Here is a 23,443-nt window from a genome sequence, read left to right on the forward strand (position 1 = left end):
TCTGCGGTGTTCAATCAGCCACTGCTGGAGCTCTGGGGCTCAGACGCTGCTGTTTTAAATGGGGCTTCGCTTTCAAACACTGCAACGTGAGAAAAATGTATTTTCGCAGAGAGAAAAAAAAGGGAAACTTATAAAAACACACCTCTTAATCTCTATATTGTTTGTTTTTTTCATTAATATGCACAAGACATAATGATCGCTCTTTCAGTCTTTCTCTCTCAGACACACACACACACACACACACACACACACACACACACACACACACACACACACACACACACACACACACACACACACACACACACACACACACACACACACACACACACCATAAAACAAGAACTAATTTATAACCTTGCTCATGTTTTACAAAACACATGCCAGTCCACATCATCTTGTCGTCTTGTTTTGTTTGACTTTCTCAGGTATTGTCCAGCTTTAACCTTTAGTTCATCCAGTAAAAACTCTCGGTTGGCTATTGGTTGGGGAAAAACTCCTCCATCCAACCGTCGCTTGAGTCCAGCTCCGCCCCCGAGCCATCGCCCAACCCGAAGGCTCCTCCGCCTGAGGGCCCGCCTCCGTATCCATATGATGACATGTCCTGATTGGCTGTCCTCTGGTAGCCCGGAGGCTGACCCCCCACCCCGACTCCCCCTGGTCCATAAGGCCCACCCCCTCCTCCCCCCGGCCCCCCGGGGCCCGGCCCGAAGCCTCCCATCCCGCTCATCCCCTGGCCCATCACCCCCTGGTTCATGCCCTGGCTCATGACCATGGGCCGGGGCTGGTTGGTCCTGGGCTGAGCGCCCATGTGAGGGCCCATCATGGGGCCTCCCATAGCGGCCGCTGGGTTTCCCACTCTGGGGTCCATTCCCTGGCTCATGCCCTGGCCCGGGCCCTGGAAGTGTTGTTTGGCCATGCGCGGGGGTTGACCCGGCTGCATTCCGTAACCCTGGGCCGAGCTGAAGCCCACCATGTCTCCTCCCCCTGCCCCTGTAGTCCTTCCTACCGCTCCCCCCATGGCCTGCAGACTCTGTCCTTGCTGCTGCGGCCAGCCGCCCGCCACCATCCCCCCACCTCCGGCTCCCAGCATGCTTTGCAGTCTCTGTGCCTGGGCTTTGGTGTTAGGAGGGCCTTTGAGGGGTTGCTGGGTCAGCGAGTTCATTAACATCCCCTGTCCTCCGTAGCCTCCAGCTCCACCACCTCCAGGGCCTCCGGGCATACCCCCGACCCCGGGGCCTGCACCTGCCTGCCGGGGAGGGCCCCCGGCCGGGTTGTGCTGCGGTGGAAGACCCATGGAGGCTTGGACACTTTGGCTCTGGTGCTGCTGCTGCTGCTGGTGGATCATTTGGCTCATGGAGGGGTTGAGGCCGTACAAGGAAGCCTGGCTGGACCCTTGGTTGCCATAAGGTAAGCCCATCTCGGTCTGGGGTCCCACTGAGCCCCCCTGGCCCTGGACAGAACTCATCTGGACCATCTGCTGCTGGCTCTGCTGCTGCTGCTGTAAGAGACGGGCTGCCCGGATGTTCTGGAGGGCCTGGGTCCTGGAGGCCAGGTCCTGAGGAGGACCTAAGAGAGAAGAAGGAGGAGGAGTTAAAACCAGACAACAGACACTGATCACGTTTACATTCACAGTAATATTCCGAAAAAGCTCCCTTGGTCAAGTGTCTAGGAGAGATTCAGACTGCACTAAAAACTTGCTTAATTCTGAACCGATTTTTCATGAAATTTGGTTAGATATAAACATAGAAAATTGAACATGATACTGGTTAGGTGTTGGAATAAAATTCAGTTACGGGGGCCGCTGACCCACAAAGATGGTGGCCGTTCTGCGCATGTGCGACTCACATTGTGCAGGCGACTCACATCGTGTTGTGACAATGCCTCCTTCAAAGAAGAGCTGACATTTTTGGCTGATAAAACAAATCAAGACAATGATAATTACATGAGTCACTTACAAGAGGGTGTATTTCCCATGATCATGGGATGGGAATTATGGTAACACTTTGCAATAAGGGTACATTTATGAACTCAAAAGTTAGTGCTTAACCAAGTATTGACTACATATTAATAAGTAAGCATTAACAGTTAATAGGCATTAAGTACGCATTAACTTACCGTTAATAGCATTAACTAGGCAGCATTAACTAACAGTTGATTAATGTACCCTTATTGTAAAGTCTTACCGGATTTATTATAGCTGGTAAAAAAGAATTATAGCTGCTGGTAAAAAAGACGTTGTGACGCTCCCACCACTGCTAGTGACTGCGATGGTTTATTCATAATATGATGATTGACATGTAAACAGGAATATTCCCATAGCTGCTGCGCATGTAAACAATTTATGTGGAATATTGCCTTAACCAGAATATAGACCTTAATCAGAGTATGCTGTGCATGTAGACATAGTCATTGGAGTTAAGGCAGAATTAGAGAGAAATATGGAGACAGAAATCACAAAGGAGCTGGACTTTTAGGAGCTTTGGAGTCTGTTCACTTAATTCACTTATATCACCAAAATGGCAGATGAGACCAATCTAAAAAGTCAGTGCTGAGCTGAGGCAAAGATTTATGTTCTGTGACAAGCTGTTTACTCTGGAAACCAATGCTTCCCTCACACTTTATTTCAGATCCGAGAACAGTAGAATAAAGTAAACACACTACAGCGCCAGACCCTCCCTTTCCAGCCTCTTTTTTTTTCTATTAGGCGTTGAGTTGAGGAGGTCTGCTAGCGTGGAAATAGCTCTAAATCCCACAATAAAACCTCCTTCTCCTGACATCATTCCACTAATCCCTCACCTTACCGCTCGGACTGGAACTGTTACACAGGGAATAAAAAGGAAGAGCATCACAAACTCCACACTTGTAAGTAGGTAGGGAGTGAGCAGATTTTTGGGGGAGTGGGGGGTGTAATTGACAAAAAAGCCACATCTGTACCACACTATTTCATGTACCGGTAACTACGGTGAATGTGATTGTGTTCTGATTGCAGGTGTTACTAGCGCACTTATTGCTATCAAAAAATCGCTAGAAACGCTGCAGGATAGCTGCACTAACAGGTCCATTTCAAGGCCTACAACATTATCTCCCAGACTTGTAGACAACACTGTGTGATGGCTATAAATGGCTTTCAACTTGACTTTCCTCCCCCCTTTCTCTGTATATTCCTTCATCTCTCTATCATCCCCTCACCCACTCATCTCTCTCGCTCTCCTTCTACCTACAAGACCAGCTACCTATTCCTCTTGTTACCAACCCCCCGCTCTCTCTCTCTCTTTCTCTCTCCCATTTCCCTCCTCTCATCCATCTCTCTGACTTCACCAGAACTCTGGGGGATCCAGGACAGACAAGTTGCCGTGGTAACAGGCAGAGAAGGAATATTCTATATTTTTTTGCCAGAAAGAGAGAGAGAGAGAGAGAGAGAGAAGGAGAGAAAGACGGAGTTTGAAGAGCATCCGAGTGCTAACTGATGTATCTGACAGACGGAGCGCTTCTGTTTGCATACACGTTTTTTTAAGTGTTTGTGTGTCTATCTGTCTCTGAATATGGCACAGAGTGAACTGTAAAATCTGTTAAATGTCTTGTGGCACTCTACCACATACGTACACCATATTTGTGGCAGCCCAAGTGTGCATGTGTGATAGATAGCATTTTTTTGTGTAACCATCTGGATGCTTTGCAAAGCACTGGATACTAATTTACCCAAAAAATCCATTAACTAATGTGTTCATCAATACAACTCTGAAGAATTTAGGTCAGGTGTTGCCTCGCTTATTAAAAAATCTATTGGGGAGCTGTCATTCTTCTTCTTTTTTTCGCTCATTTTGTGTGAATTGTATTGTTGCATAGATGAAATTAATGTATGGGCTTGTGCGTCTCACCTTGGTACTGATTGACTTGGGGGTATGGATTCCTCTGGCCCTGGACCATCTGTCTGGGGAGATGCTGCTGCTGTTGGAGCTACACACACACACACACACACACACACACACACACACACACACACACACACACACACACACACACACACACACACACACACACACACACACACACACACACACACACACACACACACACACACACACACACACACACACACACACACACACACACACACACACACACACACACACACACACACACACACACACACACAAAGTGTAGGTTATTAGTGTGTTGCGTGCCTTCATATCTTTTTCACAAATTCAAGATTTGGTATCATTATGGAATACAGACAAGAAGAAGGGTCGAACAAAAAGAACAGGTAATACAAAATGCACACTGGAGTCTTGGCTCCAAAGTACTGTATATAATGCCATAAAGCCACACTTTCTGTCACTTCATTGGGGGACACATACTGTATTTGCATGATTTGTTATCATTAAATACTTGGATTGGACCAAAATGTGCAAAGCCTTCTTTTCTCCATATCCTACTTTTGTGGCCTAGTTGCACCTCAATGTGTCGTGAGTGTTGTAAACTTCCAGAAAGTACACTGTCAATGTTTAAAGGTCACATAATTAGCTGATTTTAAGGTTAAAAAATGTAAATTGGGTTTCTACTAGAAATTGTTTATTTCTTTCCTTTATATTTCTCAGTGCCAGTCTAAATATTTTCTTTTCAGCCTCTGTCAGAAATGCTCCGTTTTAGAGGCTGTCTCTTTAAGCCCAGCCTTCCAAAGGGCCCAGTGTGTTTTGATTGGCCCTGAAACTAACTGCCAGTTAGATTCAGTGTTATCTGGGGGTGTGCTTATCACAGCAGGAGGTAGTGCTAAGTTGTGTTGGTAATAAGGGGGGGGGGGGGTTTCCCCTTATGACATCATAACGGGAGAGAAATCGGACTGGGGTTTTTGAACACAGTAATTCAGAGAGGTGGAGAGAAAGAGAGTTTTTCTCGTCATATTTTGGGAGTCTCTAGTCAAACTGGAGACCCACATTAATGATAAAAACCATGAGTAGAGTGCATTTTGCATTATAGGTGAGATTCTAGCATTGACAGAATACGAATACCCCAATTCTAATTTTAAAACCTCATCTAAAACCCTTATTTAGCACGAATGCCACAGTACAGGTGAGAGAGATGGTGTGGTAGAGCAGGTGTGAGACGGTTGTTTGCCAACCAGAAAGCGGTTTGGTACAGTAGGGGTGAGACACATGTTAGGTAAAGATAATACAGGCAGATGTGGGACAGGTGTTTAAAGTAGTGAAGCCATATGGTTTGCACAATAGAGAGATGTGTTGGTATAGTAGAGGTAGGACATACAGTATATTCAGTATAGATGAATTTACACAGATGTTTTGGTATAGTAGAAGTGAGACAGGTTTTAGTTTTCAGGATTATATTATCTGTGTGATACCCTATTTTTTATTTTATTTTTATTTTTTTAAAGATATTTTTTGGGCATTTTTATGCTTTATTTGACAGTGCAGAGAGACAGAGGTGAAATGGGGCAGAGAGGGGAGTGACATGCAGAGAACGACCGCGGGCGGGAATCGAACCCGGGTCTGCTGCTGGGCCCGGCCCGGGAGGGGGACGCCTTACCAACTGAGCTAAAGGCGCCCCCAGTGTGTGATGCCCTCTTACACAAATAGCACCGTTAACTGATCAGTGTTCAAACAGGAAAGCAAAGGCAGCCCTGCATTCCGAGCGGCATGAAAAAGCATCTACTGAATGTGTACCCAGAAAGCAGAGGTGTTGCTCATTTAAATGGTGGAATCCAGTTAACACAATCCACTTAACCCAGACAGGATTTGTTTTACTTTCAGAAACTTCTACTTGTGTGTCAGTGAATGTTTTTTTTGTTTGTTGCAGATCCAATTAAAACCAACATAGTGGGTGGTGACTTTAGAGTTCAAAACTCTTAAACACTTGATTCCCTCACAGAGAGATAAATAAAAAGAAAACACCACATTATCACAGCAGGCGACACACACGCGCGCACACACACACACACACACACACACACACACACACACACACACACACACACACACACACACACACACACACACACACACACACACACACACACACACACACACACACACACACACACACACACACACACACACACACACACACACACACACACACACACACACACACACACACACACACACAGGGAGTTGTGAAGAAGGGACTGGTTGAGGGTAATTATACATGCAACCGAAAGAATGAAGAGAGGGTGGGCTGCCATGGTTTGAGCTGCCCACACAGACAATTGTACAGGAATGTGTGAACAAACAATACACAGACACACACCTATATACATATATAATTTAAAGGGGGAGGGATGGATTCTGGAGAACGCTTGAGACACAGCCTAGTAAACGGGCATGTCGCTATAGCTACAGTGGGCCCATTTGTTTACATACCCGTTTACAGAGCCTAGGCTGTGTATATTAACACTGGATTTTTTTTTCTCTCCCAGCGTACACACAGTACAGACAAGTAGTGGATGGTGAGGAGATATACACTGATTTTTGACAAGAAGCGTTCTCCAGAATCACAGACTCCACCTTTAAATGCCTCTCAGCACTGACTTGTACGAACAACAAACCCACCTGTTCGGCCAGTAGCTGCTGCTGCTGTTGTCTCTGCTCCCTAAAGAGCTGCTGCTGCTTCTGCTGCTCCATCATGTGCATCTGAACCCTCTTCTCCTGCTCCATGGCCATCATCTGCTTCATCATGGCCGCCTGCTGCTGGTTGCCCACGTAGCCCGGCGGAGGCCCTGAGCCCTGGTTGGGTCCCACCCCCGAGGCCACGCTCCCCGCAGGGTGAGGAGGAGGGATGGCCCCCGGTGGTCGAGACATTCCCACCACACCTTGTTCCTGTAGGGACAAGAAAGGAGGAGGGGAGGGGGGGGACAGCTGGTCAGACACACTGCTTTATAGCAATCGGTCAATCACTTAGCGATCAAGCAAGTTAAAAGGACTAGTTTGTCATCCTGGGAACTATGCTTTGTTAAGTTTGTTTTTCTTAACTAACGCTTAACTAAATGTTGACCAAACATGTTGAACTATTGTTTTAAAGTTGATTTGAATGGCTAAATGAGTTTGTTTTTGCATGTAATAAAGCCATATGAAACTAAGCTTACATCCTGTTCAGTGCCATTGTTACTGCTCTTTTTCAGAAGACAATGTCATACGTCTGCACCATGTACAGAAGAAGTGCACATTCAACACACACAGTAACACCTTGTCAGATTGAGGCATAAAAGCGTAGTCAGCCATTATGCTATATAAAAGCTCACACACACACACACACACACACACACACACACACACACACACACACACACACACACACACACACACACACACACACACACACACACACACACACACACACACACACACACACACACACACACACACACAATCCAAGTGTCTGTGAATGAGAGTTGAAAACAAGAGAAAGACAGGACGGCCTTAAGATTCAGCTCTTCGGGCCCACCCTGAGTCCTTGCTGCATACATTATCTTCTCATTAGCATATAAAGAGCACTTCCTCCACCACTCAGCCGTATGCTAATCTCTAATAGGATGAAATGGCCTGCTCTGGCCAATGGAAGGGGAGCGTTTAGAAATCTATTAAAGGTTAGACAGCTGAACTAGAGTGGACACCGTTTAGGCCTGCTGACGGTAAGGCCACGAGAGGAGGGGAGACACAAAACCATTCAGACCGGTAAAGGGTGTTTGCACACATAAAGACGCAGCTACACACAGACACCACTGTCTGTGCCCGTGGGTGGCTATTGGTGTGCAGCAAATCACATTTAACTGCAGGGCAAGAATGAAACAGCAAAAGCAGGATTACGGCAGCGCATCGCAGCTTTGGCGAGAGCGTGTAACACATCGCTATCCTCTATATGTTTTGAAAGAGCCAAAGCCTCATAATCCGTACTGAGGAGCTGCTCTTCTTAGGTGGAGATAAACCTCATATATTAAAGAGTACAACAACAAAAAAAACCCATGGAGCAAACAAAATGGGCTGCTTTAGACTGGCTCACCAGACAGCCAGACCAGACTGATCGATGTTCAGAGCTAAAGGCCTAAGTGTCTCATCTCTGGTTGGCATGTTGCTGCCGGAATGGTAGCAGGGCAGTCGGACCATGTAAGAAAGGAGCAGAGAGAGGGGTAGGAGAGGAGTAGTGTCAGGAAATGACCATAGGGTGGCAGTGGTGATCTTTGAGGTGCGTGTGTGTGTGTGTGTATGTGTGTGTTTGAGTCTCACTGGCCTCCTCTCAGCAGATGGCTCAATCATGACGGTTCTGATCTACGATCTCTGCCTCTCCCTCTCCCCCTCTACCTCTTTTTTATTCCCTTCTCTCTAAACACCCCGCCATCAAACTCCTTTCTCCACTCGTTCCCCAGTTCTCTCTCTCTCTTTGCAGACTGGGGTCACAGAGAATGAAAGATTTTGAAGGTGTGTGTGTGTGTCTGTCTGTGTGTGTGTGTGTGTGTGTGTGTGTCTGTCTGTCTGTCTGTGTGTGTGCATGCGTGCTGCAGGGGAGAAGTGCTGGTAGTAGCCCAGAAGCAGTTAGCTTAAGAAAATGACATCCATATACACACACACACAAAGGATGAAAAAAGTGCTAGAGCGATGAATTAGCAGTAGTTGGAGAAGTATTTCAGTGCTGTTAAGTTCAGTTAGTAGCGAAGCGTTGCTAATATCCACGCTTGAATGTCAAGCTGATAAACCTTTCTGAGTAGAAAGCAGGTAACCTCTTTATAATGAAAAAGGAAATTAAATTAAGTGAAGGGGAAGAGAAAGGCCATGTGTGAGGAAATAAGGAAGGAACGCTAGCAGAATGACAAAAGAGGAGAAGACACGGGAGGAGGTGATGGGCCAAAAGAGGAGGAGTAAAAAAGGTGGGACATAGGGGAGGAGAGGAGAGCAGGTAGCCTGGCAACAGTTGCTGCGGCGAGGAGCAGATGGCGACTCGAAAAAGGAGCGCTTATGGCCACTGCGCCCCGGTCACCCCTCCACAATGCTGGGCAGGCTCCAGCGAGTCACACGTACAGTTCACACACACAAACACACTCGCAGTTAAACACATTTGGCTTTTCTACGTCCTCAAATTTCTCTGTTAATCAGTCCATTGCCCATTCCCTCATAGCCCTTACTCATGAATGCCATTACATTACAGAGAGCGTCCATAGTCTGTATTTTTTTTTGTTGTCTTTTAGCCGTGTCAATCCAACTGTCTGTCTCTGCCTCAGTTTCTATGACTGTCCCCAAGATACCTTATATTCCATGGACCGGCACAAGTCAGTCCTATAACTCCGTGCTATTCAACAGAAAAGTATGGCAACTAATGAGGCACGTGTTTAGCTGCTAACTACAGGAGGAAGATTGAAACAGCTGGAAGATGCAGACATGTAGCAGGAGAGATCAGGCAGGAACAACAAAGGAACAGAGGATGAAATGATATTGAATGTATCACAGGTTGTTCAGGAGGATGTGCGTGTTTGTTTGTTTCTGTGTGTGTGTGTGTGTGTGTGTGTTTGTTTCTGTGTGTGTGTGTGTGTGTGTGTGTGTGTGGTGGAGGCTGTCAGCTATATTGGGTTAGGAAGCATGGAGAGCCCAGGTGATTACATTACACGTGGAGTGAGCGGAAATGTGTGTGTGTGTGTGTGCATGTGTGTAAGTGAGAGAGTGTGGGGACAGAGATAGTGAGAGGGATTGTCCATTTGGTTTCCTGTGTCTCTAGTGCAGCAGAAATATGTGTCTTATTTATTCTCTGTATGGGTGTGCTTAAAAGGTGCAACCACACATGCTCATATATGGGATAGAATGATTTGCTCCCTAAGTGAACACACAGCAATGAGATTAAAGGCTGCATTAGCTACTATGATATAAAAACACTCAAACAAATTCATACACACACACACCCACCCAAACACACACACACTCCCATTCAAAAACACAGAGAGACAGACAGACGGACGGACCAGTACAGCATTACAAGATCCCTTACATTTCATGCATAATGGCATCTAGTGAAACGCAACAACACATCATGTGTAAATACACACGTACACACACACACACACACACACACACACAGCCTATAAGAGCAGCTCTCGGCGCCTGGCAGCAGAGTGCTGGGTGTCTGTGTGCTCTCTAGAGTGGCTCACATCTGTCACCCACTTGTGTAAGAGAAGGGAAGGAGGGAGGGAGGGAAGGAGAGAGAGAGGGAGGGAGGGAGGAAGGGAGGGAGGGAGGAAGGGAGGGAGGGAGGGAAGGAGGGAGTGTGAAGAGGAGGAGGAGGAGAGCAGGAGCAGTGGATGAGAGGAGCCAACAGGAAGTACATCCGTCCGCATTGCTTTCTGCATGTGGATCAGTGGTGGACGATGTAGAAGTGGATGGTTTTAGCGATGCAGATGATGGTGCTAGTGTGCTAGTGGTGCGTGTCCCCGGCGTGTGCGCGCAGCTTGAAGGTCACTGCTTTGATCTCTTTCACAGCCCGCGCCCGTCAATGTCTCAACGTCCTTGAGCGTCCCACTGGTTGACCTTGCACTCTGACCCGCGGGGGCGAGCTCTGAGACGTGTAGAATTATGCAAATGAAAAGAGCTGTGAAAGGCACTGGTGGTAATATGACTATGGATGCCTCACAGAGAGAGTCTGCCGGGAGAGTGGACTTTTATGCATTTTCAAGGAGTGTGTCGATGTATGTAGGTCCTACATAGATCAACACTCTTGAAAATGTAAATTATATTATCCACACAATATAGTACCATTCTCAAGCAATACCTAGCAGAAACCAGGTGCACAGTTTAACAACTGTCTTTTATGACATTTACGAAAATGACCATGGCTAACATACAAATGACATTTGTATGTCATTCATATAAAATGCACAAGATTGGTTTAACACTGCACTCTATTGCTAATCTATGCCCAGTACCGGGAAAATAAAATAACATGGAGATGAATTACAAATTGGAATTCCCTATTTGCCAAAATATAGACTGTTAAGAAATGTAAGCTGCTATTGTCAGGATGGAGGAGAATGGTATATATATCATATACAATCAATGTATGACTTTTGAATAAGATGCTATTAAAGAAAAGGTAGTTGGTTTTGATCTAAGAAAAGAATGTGAAAAACTTCCACTATGCAACCGTGGGTTAGGGGTTAGTATCTGGTATCACACAGATTCATAGTCAAATGTTCTTAAGTGTCACAGTCAACCTCCTCATAGCTAGCAGAGTTAATAATCCAATACTAGATGCTCTACATGAACAAACAGAATATGTTTTGTACAATGTTCATGTTGATGTGTGTGTATCACTATCAGTCTAACATTGAAGGCCAACAGGTTTACAGTATATGAAGTGGCAAACCCTTTGTTCACCCTCTTTGTTTCTGAGGCAGAGATAGTCCGACACACGTCCTTTTGGTAAGCATGCACGGAGAGAGTTTAACTTGGTGCTGAGTGATTTATTAAACAATAACTCCGGTTGACTTTCCAGGAAATAATAAACATAAAAACTCCAAACAATGTGACTGATTTTGCGGCCAAAACAGGGTTCTTACTACACAAAAAAATACTTTTCAATGTAAAATAATATGAAGTAATGTGGTAACGTGGTCAAAAAACTGTTGGCTCCCTGCCTTCCAAACCTGAACAAAAGCTAAATCCCTCCCCTATATGAGGGCCTCCAATAGGCTCAAGGTAGAGCACGACACCCCAGCTGACACAAAATACTAATCACCACATTCAAACAAAATGCATAAATATACATATGAATAAACATTTGATTAATATTTCCTAAACTTTGTAATTCGTAAATCATAATTTAAGCCATAAACTAAACATTTATTTACTTAAATATATTAAACACAAAAAACCTCTAAATGGCTCCAACAGTATAACTCAAGAATACATCCAGGAAAAAGCACAAATCAAAGTCAAACAAGGTACCAGATTCGCCCATGGCAACCAATGGTCAGGTCTAGGCTCGCCTCAGATCGCAATTATATTCAGAATTTATTAAGTTTGTCAACTGGAATCTGCACCAAAGTGACCATAATCGTGTAAAACTGGACACAAATGTGACTGCAGTGTGCTTGTCTACAGCTATTAGTCCATAAATGAAGGATTCTTTTAGTCTTGTGTCAGCATGCTCTCAGCTTCACTCTACTTAACACGCTAGTTGCAAAGTATGTGTAGTGACAAAAAAACAAACACGTGTTGTGTATTAGAGCGCATGGTTAAAACATAAGTATTATGCAGAACCTGACACAACCATAACTATGCGCGCACATTAAAAAAAACACGCATGCACACTAACCCTGAGCAGATGGTAGAGCCAGACCTCACAGTACCAAGCTATCCCCACAGCGCCAAAGGTAAAGAAGACATCACTTTGACACACACACACACACACACACACACACACACACACACACACACACACACACACACACACACACACACACACACACACACACACACACACACACACACACACACACACACACACACACACACACACACACACACACACACACACACACACACACACACACACACACACACACACACACACACACACACATATAACGCCAGTGGTTTGATTCTTTAGCCAGTTGTGTGGAACACCATCCACCTCTTCACACACACACACAGCCATAAGATATACACACAGACACAAGACGTACACACAGACACACATATAGACGTAAGCACACACACACACAGTTTCTCCCTGAAGAGAGTTATATTTAAACTGCTGGAGAGGAGTCTTGCTCCCCACAGAGGTCTGTTTAATCTCTTAACATCGCTCTGCTCTAAACCCTAACTGGCCTATTTCTGAATCTTCTGAATCTACACACATTCTCTCTCACACACACACATACATATATAATTTAAGGGGTAATATCAAAGTGAAATACACCCAACCCCTTACTCTTTTTTTTTTTGCAAATCTCCTCTCTCAGACTCTAAAACAAAAGGCTGGCTTGACAGGTTTTCAAGGGATCATCCTTTAACCATAACCGAAGCAGCATGATGCCACGCAGGGCTGCTGTGAAATGCATGTAGGCATGCAATAGTGGATCAATTCAACTAAATGAATCCGTGCAGCGTGAATGCTGTATGGAGGCACTGAGCTTAACCAAGGGATTTCTCTGCACACACAGGATGCCACCCACAGACAACATAGAGCCTGGTATGTCACTGCATGCCTGTTTGCAATCACATGTGACATCACATTCCTTAAATGACAATTTTCTTAATTGTATTAATGTCTTTTCATTAATATTGACTCCATAGACTAATCACACTATATAATTTAGCAGTGTTCAACTCTTGTCCCTATGTGTTCCTCAATGTCTTTTTACTACTTTGTGATGATCTACAGAATGTGCATGTCCACATTCCAGTGTGTGGCAGAGCATCTTTCACCACTGTAATTGACTGTTCCATTAATAGGACATTATAGCTGGTTGGTGACTGTCTTTGGACTGATAGCTTTCCTCAGCGTTCACTCTTTTTTAGCTGTGTTGGTTTGTACATGGTGACTTTCACCACAGCTCCACCCACACTCCCCCACTTAGCAAAACAAATTCACATACTCTAAATGTACGGCCAAAACGAGACGACAGCGTGTGGTAACCAGGCGTCATGAGAGATCCCCCTCGGGTTATTTCTCAGACCTAATGTTCTTGGCCACCACCACCAGTGAGTGAGCGGCATTGTGGATAGCTTGTTCTACCACTTTAGTCCAGACTTGAAACATGATATTTTGGTACAGACTTTCAGGGTGCCCAGAAAAATGATGAATTCTACAGACGTTGCAGATCTCATGACTTAACTTGAATGCCATTTTGTGATGTTCATATTTGTGGTTTTGAGTGAAATGCCCTCGCCAAATATCATATACACTCAACACAAATATAAACGCAACACTTTTGTTTTTGCTCCCATTTTTCATGAGATGGACTTAAAGATCTAAAATTCATTCCAGATACACAATATTACCATTTCTCTCAAACATTGTTCACAAATCTGTCTAAATGTGTGATAGTGAGCACTTCTGCTTTGCTGAGATAATCCATCCCACCTCACAGGTGTGCCACATCAAGATGCTGATCTGACATCATGATTAGTGCACAGGTGTGCCTTAGACTGTCCACAATAAAAGGCCACTCTGAAATATGAATTTTTTTGCTTTATTGGGGGTCTGGGCATTCAGAACCAGTCAGTATCTGGTGTGACCACCATTTGCCTCATGCAGTGCAACACATCTTCTTCGCATAGAGTTTATCAGATTGTCAATTGTGGCCTGTGGAATGTTGGTCCACTCCTCTTCAATGGCTGTGCGAAGTTCTGAAATGCCTTTGGAGACGGCTTATGGTGGAGAAATGAACATTCAATGCACGAGCAACAGATCTGGTTGACATTCCTGCTGTCAGCATGCCAATTGCACGCTCCCTCAATGCTTGTGGCATCTGTGGCATTTTGCTGTGAGACAAAACTGCACATTTCAGGGTGGCCTTTTATTGTGGACAGTCTAAGGCACACCTGTGCACTAATCATGATGTCAGATCAGCATCTTGATGTGGCACACCTGTGAGGTGGGATGGATTATCTCAGCAAAGCAGAAGTGCTCACTATCACACATTTAGACAGATTTGTGAACAATGTTTGAGAGAAATGGTAATATTGTGTATCTGGAATGAATTTTAGATCTTTAAGTCCATCTCATGAAAAATGGGAGCAAAAACAAAAGTGTTGCGTTTATATTTTTGTTGAGTATATATGTATAAATAAATATTTTTAACGGTTACCTTTTTTTTAAATGTCCTGAACATATGAGAAAAAAGAGTGTGCAGTTCTCTCTATCTTAGTATCTTAGTAAAATTGCAGTCAAAACTCTATTATTGAGTGAATGTGATGCTTTTCGCTTGATGAATTACTTGATGAACAACTTAAAGTAATCAAATATCTAAACTGTAAGGCTTCACAATATATAGAACAATCGTTAATGCGCTATCAACATTGAGCTGCAGTAAATGATAGCATATTCCTTGTGCTATGCCTTCACGCTCCGCATATATTTGGCCGATCAGATGCATCCTACTAGAACATGTTTTAAGATCATAAGGATCTTTTTGCTCAAGTGATTTATGAATGATCAACAATCATATTGTTATAATGGAAATGATGCATTCCACTTCTTTTGTCTGCATAGGGCTACACAATGTCTGGGATCTACGTGGGCAGTGAAGTCAGAATCGCAGAAAGATTGACATCGCATATTTTAGTATTTGGTTCATTTATCGCAAAATGATATCGTCATCAACGCAACATTCAACAACGTTATTGCATATCACATCCATATTCTCCAGATATCATGTGGCCCTAATCTAAACTGTGGATCCATTTTGGTGGTAGAGAGATACGTTGCCCACTCATCCGTCCATCCTCCCCTCTTCTCTCTTTCTAGCTCGCTCCCTCTCTCTTTGGTTATGACAGTAAACTCAAACTGCCTCTTAACCCATCCAGCCGTCCTCCATCCCTCTGATCATGAATGGACATGAACAGTTTCAGCCCGCACCTATCACTGCTTTTGCTCTTGTGAATGTTATTTCCCGAGGTGGACGAACGGTCACAGACGGGTGGAATATGACGGGCAGCGAGAGGACATGAGACAGGTGTAAATCATGTTAGTGCGGACAGGCGGAGGAGAGAGGGAGGGTTGGAGAGAGAGAGAGAGGGAGAGGGAGGGAGATATGGAGGGAGAGAGAGAGGGACGGAGGGAGGGGGTGAGATGACTGGTGGCCGGGGAAAGGGTTCTGAGGCCAGCAGACGAGCGTATACCACCCTGAGAGAGACCAGGTGCTGTAGTAAATCACCCTGGAAACGGTCGCCATGGAGACCTTAAAGACACACACGTGCGCACACGCGAGTACATGAGGCCACGTCTGGGGAAAGAGTGAGTGAGTGATGTAAAAAAAAATGTGTGCATTTTAAATGGGGGAGGGCAGTGTGTACGAGGGAGAGAGGGGAAATATTTATGCGTTTGGATGTAATCTAATCATGGCGGGGCAGAGATTGGTATACGTCTGAGTGACAACCTGGAGCCACGGCAGCAGACGGAACGCTCCTTCTCTTCATTTGCTCTCGATGTCTTTCTCTTTCTATCTCTCTCTTTATTACCACCGCGTGTACGTGCACACATATATTGAGGGTAATATACACAAAGCTCATAGCTGGGAGTAGCAATAAACAGAGAGAGAGGGAGAGAGAGAGAGGACATCAAACAGTGTATAGTGTGTGTGTGTGTGTGTGTGTGTGTGTGTGTCTTTGTGCGTGAGAGGTTATCACATTCGGGCTCTTCCCAGGGAGAAATCCCAACTAGCGGCTCTGAATTATTCACAGCTGCGATCAGTGCCATAACGCGGCTGTTAACGGGCGGTGGAGAGAGAGAGATACGTTTCCCACTCATCCGTCCATCCTCCCCTCTTCTCTCTGTTTAGCTCGCTCCCTCTCTCTTTGGTTATGACAGTAAACTGCCTCTTAATCCACCCAGCCGTCCTCCATCCCTCTGAACAACCCTCCTCTTCAATTGCCTCCTCCCTTTACCGTCTCACTGCACGCTCTCTCGCTTCCCGTCTTTCTTCATTTATTTCTTTTTTTGTCTCTCTTTCTCTTTCTCTCTCTCTCACTCACTCAATCTCGTCTCATTCTGTCCCATTTCCTCTCCTTCGTCTCCATTCTCCATCTCTTTTCAGCCACTCCTCCGCCCCGAGCCGCCCTTCCTCCCTTGTTCTCTCTCCAGCCCTGTGACTCCATCCATCTTCTCCCTGACTCCTTTCCTTTTCTTTGTTCACACGGTGTGGCTGATCTTCCCTCATATCTCCCGATAGCGCTGCATGCTCTCTCCTGCTCCTCCATCTTGCCTCAACCCCTTGTGCTTTTATTTGTTTTTCTTCACCCACACACATCCATCTTCATTCACGCTGTTGCCCATTTAAAGGTCGAATCACCTTTTTGTCAAAATCAGTGAATCGGATCTGTTACCTGTACGATTGTGTGCACGGCACACTGAAAAAAAAATACCCAGTGTTAATACACAGCCTAGGCTATGTCAACGCGCATTGTTGCTATAGCTACGGTGCACCCCCCCTTTGTTTATATACAAGTTTACAGAGCCTAGGCTGTGTATTAACACCACATTTTTTTCAGTTCACACACACACAGTACGAAGATGTAGCAGATCGTGAGGTGATATATTATTCACTGATTTTGACAACAAGCTTTCACCAGAATCAGTGACTACACCTTTAAAGTCCGGACGTGTCCCCTCCTTAGCAGCTATATCATCTTAGCCCTCCCCTCCCCTCCCCTTCCCTTTCACAGTTTACCATTTCACTCTTTTTCACTCTCTCCTCCTCCTGCTGCTGCTGCTTTCTTGGACTCCATCCGAAACAGCCGCATAACCTCCACCTCTCTTTGTCTCTCCCTCCATCCACCTCTCTAAATCTATCTCTAGCCTCTGTCATATAGCCCCCTCATTATGCCTTCTCCTCCTCCTCTCCACTCTCTCCCTCTCTCCAGAGAAGCCATTAGGTGCTGCTGTAAGGCCATCACTCTTTTTGCTCTCTCACTCTCTCTTTTTCTCTTTCTGCCGTAGTCTCGGGGCAATAGATAGGCTCCCCTCCTCCCCCCTCCTTCCAGTCGTCTTCCTCAAGTCTCTCCATCCCTCTCTCTTCCTGTGTTTCTTCAGGCGCTCTTTCCTCTCCTCTTTTTCCATCCCCCTCTCTCCTCTTGTCTTTACATCATCTCACTGCCTCCCTCTTCCCTCCATCATGATCCACCCCCCCCCCCCTCCTCCACACCTTTCCCTCTATCCTTCCACACTCCATTGAGATTGTCTAATATGGAAGAGTAGGCTTATATCCACTCTATACTGTGTTCATATATATGCACACTCTATACTGTCTGTTGGTTCTATTACACTCAGTGGGAGGGCTGCTACTACCAGACATGCATTTGTACTTAATCACACTCAGTCATTTCAACTGTATAGCTATCTCAATATAAACTACAACACACTGAAGGTGCAACTGATCAGGACTGCCACTAAAAGCTAAATGATCAACTCATTATTTTCCCGCTGATGATTAATCGTTTAATTTTTAAAAATGTAAGAAAATAGTAAAGAATGCAACAAGTGCTGCAGATGAAACGGACATTTCTGGGCGACAGACAGTCCATTAAGTTGTTTGTTTGGTCCAACCAACTTTTCTTCAAGCTAATATGATAGAAGACAAAACAAAATTAAAATTCTAAACTTTTGCCACTGGTATTTTCTTTTTGATAGATGGATTAGAACAATTGACCGATTGCTCACAAGTAGGGCTGCAACTAACAATTAAAAAAATTTTTCCTAAACATGTATTGAAAAATGTTCAATAATAATTCTTATAAACCAAAGTGACATCATCAAATGTCCAGTTTGGTTAAAAAAAAAAAAAAAAAAAAAAAAAAAAACATCTGGAAACAGCAATTGTTTGGCACTTCAGCTTGAAGGATGAACAATTCATCCGTTTCCAAATGACTTGAAGAGCAGTGATCAGTGTTGGTTTTTAAACATGGAATACATGCTGCAGAATCATTTCGCTCTAGTGTGCTCTTGAGTGTGGATATAATGATGACAAAATCCAGTTTTATCTTATCCACTCATTGCATTAGAAGCAAACATTGACAAATCAGCGTGAGCACTAACTACACGTGCACAGCCTCTCCTCACTTCCTTTTGTCTAACACATTTAGCCACGCGCTGCACCCTCTGCTATCTCCATCGCCCCCGACTCTAGCCCAATCTTTGTACGCCATTAATCTCATTCCTCTTTTTACCTCCCTTGCCTCGCCGCTCCCTCTCTAACACACGGGAGACCAGGGGAAGGAGAGAGAGAGACAGAGAGAGACAGAGAGACACAGAATGACCATTATCTAAGGCAGCATCTGCAATAATTCCACAGCAGCCTATTATCCACCATAGAGACAAAATGGCCTTTGGTAATATGATGAAATCTGCCGTAAAAAGTAGAAATTGGAACTAAAAGCGCCGGAGTGTAGAAATACCTCCATCCCTCAGCTGCTTTATCACATTATTGTATTCTACTCATCTCTCTCCCTCCGTCTGCCCCCCCCTCCCTCCCTCCCTCCCACATCCAGTGCATTACTGTGTCTTTCTCTAAAGTTTCTCTATTTCACTGTTTGTCTCTCTCTCTCTGTCGGCTTGTTTGGTGATGATACCCCTCCCTTCACCAATCACACACTATCCATTGCTTTCCCTTTCTTTCTCTTTGTCACTCTCTCTCTCTCTCTCTCTCTCTCTGTCTGTCTATGTGTCGATCCGTCGTCAGATAACACTGTGTTCTCAAAAAGTAGAAAATGGAAATTCCATTAAACTAAGTGTTGGTCTCTTCCCTAATGCAGCTAAAACCCTAATCCAGCTCTCTCTCTCTCTCGCACACACACACACACACACACACACACACACACACACACACACACACACACACACACACACACACACACACACACACACACACACACACACACACACACACACACACACACACACACACACACACACACACACACACACACACACACACACACACACACACACACACACACACACACACACACACACACACAGAGTAAGGACATTCCAATCAGTAGTGTACCACAAATAGGCTCAGGAAAAAACTATTTGCCGTCATTGCTAACAGCTGCTGCTGGTGTTGTGGGGGGTTTCAGTGTGAGTGTGTGTGTGTGACAGGGAGATAGAGAGAGGGAGGGAGATAGAGAGAGAGAGAGAGAGGGAGAGGGAGAGGGAGAGAGAGAGAGCACCAGGCCAATCTCTCCCATTCCTTTTCTCCCCTCCTCCACTGCGTTGTCCCAAGGGAGGTGGAGAGGTGATGTATAGACCCTCTCCTGATCTCACGACTCAGCAGAACAGATGGACAGAGAGAGAGAGAGAGAGAGAGGGAGAGAGAGAGGTGTACAGTGGTATAGAATGAACAAAAGGGCTACGTGATTATGTGTGTGTGTGTGTGTATACTGAAGATGCTGCTCAGAGGCTAATGTATTGTCCCAATAATCTTTAAAGCCGGTCTCCATCCCCTGTTCCCCTGTTATCCATCTGTATGCCCGGCTGTCTCACAAACACCAGGCTAGCACATTTACCGCGGCTGGACATGTTCTCCAAAGCCTGGCTTAGAAAAAGTATCGATTGTTTTTTTTCTCACCAGTCACACCTGGTTTAGTGAGGCAGTCTGTTCAAAATAAGAAGTGTGGAAGTGTTTGTGTTTTTTTCTTACAGCAGCACTGGCATCAGAAGCTGTCTGTGTGGTCGTATCAAAAACTTTACTTTCTAGTATCATCTTTGAAAGAGTGTTTGAAATAAATAGCAGGCTTTCCATTTGGCGCTATAAGCCTGTTTGCCTCCAATTCAAAACAGCATTTTAGTTACTGTACTGCTGCCCGCACCAGAAAGGGAGGCAACGAATGGTTCTCATAAAAAAAATAGGGAAATCTTGGACCTGATCCGAGACGGGCACATTGGAAACGAACACCAAACAAGAATATGATGCCTACAGATAAAGGCATGAAGATAATGGATTCACATTTTTTTCCCCCAAATCGATACATACAGTATTTCCACGGTTAAGCTGATGCCAATTATTCATTTATCACAAGATACCTGTGACACATCTACCTCAGCTTTTGTCATACCATCATATAGACATATTATAAAGTTTTGATTTTTTTTTGTTGACCACTAGGGGCAGTGTAAGAAGATAGAAACACAAAACTGATATACGGTACTGTATTATCGGCAGTTAAAATTGCTATGGCAAACACATTTGGCAAACAGTTGTGGAATTGTGTTTCCTTTCACATGACACATTGTAAGTCGAACATTTTTCTAGCTTTAGCTTTTCAACTCCAGACAAAAAAGATCTGGCTCCTTAACTGCTAATCTGTCCACTAGATGTTCACCAGATAGTTGCTAACTCTGTCTGGGACTGGGAAGGCAGCAGTTGGTGCTTTTTTCCGAGACGTATTTGGCTGCCTGCTGCTGGAGGTGAGGTTGATTTAACCTAAATAGTCAATCGGTGGTCGGTAAAACCAAATCAATGAGCTAAAAGGGGCTAAACGCTGTGCAGAGGAGGGAGCCACTGAATAGCCTGGTTATACTGTCTGTTGGTTCCTCACTACTTGCTACCCTATTGCATTAAAAGGTCACATGTAATGCTAATTTTCACACTTTTAAAAGGTGTAGTGTCCAAAAAAAACCTTTATATTTCTCACAGAGTCTGTCTCTTTAAGCTCGGCCTTACAGGTATATGCTCTGATTGGCCCAGAATCTAACTGCCAGTTTGATTCAGGTGTATCTGGGGGTGTGGCCTATCACAGCTGGAGGCAGTGCTTGGTTAGGCTGGTAATGAGGGGGCCTGGCTTCTCCCCTTATGACGTCATACAGGGAGAGAAATCTGACTTGGGTTTTTGAACAAAGGTTTCCAAAAAGGTGGCGGTGAAGAAAAAGAGAGTCGGTTGTTTTGGGAGTCTCTAGTCACACTGGGGTCCCATGTAAATGTTGGGAACACATGAAAAAGTGCATTTTGGTGACAATAGGTAACCTTTAAACATGGACACTTGATCCATTGTTGATGTAAAAAAACACTGATTCATGTAGCATAACCTTTTTTTTAAAGTTGAATAAAATACGATGGCATATAAAAACACACATCGTACAGTATGTGTGTTTATGTTGAATCCAATGGTGTGGCAGAGAGCATGGCACAAAGCATGAGCAGCATGTGGACAACGGATTGCTCATCAAAGAACATCCCACCTGTTCATTTTTTGCTCACATTTCATTGGAAGTCTACCATGTCCTGTAAAAGTTGATGTGAGACCTTCACCATCTGACACTGTTGTGGATGCTGTGCTAATAGCTAGGCCGCTAAACCCAGACTAAAGCACACAAACCGAGCAGCAAAAGAGCCAATTACCCGCCGGTTGTGACCAGAGAGACCCTTCCCTCCCGCCGCCTAATCATTCTATACAAAACAAGAGCAATGGAGAGAGTGGGTTAAGGGGGAGAGAGAGAGGGAGAGGAGCGAGTGAAGGGTGGGTGGAGGAGTGACACACGGAGGGGATGGAAGGAAAAGCTGTTGATAAAGGAAGGGAGCAAACAGTCGCCCTGAGGAGATGAAGAGAGGAGGGAGGGAGGGAGGGAGGGAGGGAAGGAGGATATATAGGGGAAATCATTTTTGAAGGAGTGCACTGTCGGCCAACCCAGAGGGGAGAGATAGATGTGTAAACAAACACCCGCTATAGGGACACACAAGAGAGAGAGAGAGAGAGAGAGAGAGAGAGAGAGAGAGAGAGAGAGAGAGAGAGAGAGAGAGAGAAAGAGAGAGAGAGAGAGAGAGAGAGGGGGGGGGAGGATGGAAGCAGAGTGGGAGGAAGGCGCGGAGAGAGAAAACAAGCTCGACCATGTGTTTAAGTCAACAACGGCAAAGAGAGAGAAAAAAAAAACCTCAATAGAGAGAAAAAGGTGTGTGGGCGGGAAAAACACTCCACGGGGAGGAGAGGAGACAGATGTAGAAAGGGGGGAACGGCACCGTAAGATGAAGAAGGAGAGAGAGAGAGAGAGAGACCTATCAAGGGATCAAGAGAGACGTGGTGTATGTGAGATAGATATTTAGACAGTGATACAAAGCTAAAGGAATGTCCAAACTTCTCAATAGCCCGAGTGACAGCGGTGACTGAAAAGAAACTGAGGCGGGAGGGGGGGGGGGGGAGGAGAGAGGGGGGGATGGCTGCGATGGAAATTAAACGACAAGAAGGAAAACTAATTATTCTGTGATTCCGGCTAATTAGCGCCGGCTCTGCTGACATGCTCTGCAAGGCAACAGACGTTTACCGAAAGGATTCACACTCTCTCCTCTCCCACCCCGATCGCCCGGGTGGGAGGGACCAGAGGAAAGAAAAAGAAAGATTAGAGGGAAAGAGAGGGAATGGAGAGAGAGGGGAGGAACCGACACACGGATGGATGGATGGATGGTACAGACTGAGTGGGGGAGAGAGGAGGTGGCATGGATGTGGGTGAGAGAGAGAAAGAAAGAAAGAAAGAAAGAAAGAAAGAAAGAAGAGCAGACCCCAGGGGATAAACTTGTGACGCGTGTTTACCCATGCATTGAGCGGCTTTTACATAAACTAACAAATAAAAAAAGCCTCATTTAGGGCTCTTAGCGATGCAGATAATGCACACACACACACACACACACACACACACACACACACACACACACACACACACACACACACACACACACACACACACACACACACACACACACACACACACACACACACACACACACACACACACACAC

General features: G+C 45.1%; 1 protein-coding gene across 1 annotated transcript in view; it reads right to left on the reverse strand.

Moving 5' to 3' along the window:
• Window positions 1–478: 478 nt before the first annotated feature.
• maml3 (mastermind-like transcriptional coactivator 3) overlaps window positions 479–23,443 on the reverse strand; it is a gene marked incomplete at its 3' end in the record, with an annotated part of 100,949 nt that continues 77,984 nt past the window's right edge. Inside the window, exons 4-6 of the mRNA XM_080028755.1 lie at window positions 6,567–6,833; window positions 3,882–3,960; window positions 479–1,569 (exon numbers count right to left, since the gene is read on the reverse strand). Coding sequence (XP_079884881.1) covers window positions 479–1,569; window positions 3,882–3,960; window positions 6,567–6,833 — 1,437 coding nt within the window. The remainder of the gene's footprint in view (window positions 1,570–3,881; window positions 3,961–6,566; window positions 6,834–23,443) is intronic.

The sequence above is a fragment of the Ammodytes marinus genome, assembly GCF_949987685.1.
Source record: "Ammodytes marinus genome assembly, chromosome: 6".
Lineage (NCBI taxonomy): Eukaryota > Metazoa > Chordata > Actinopteri > Uranoscopiformes > Ammodytidae > Ammodytes > Ammodytes marinus.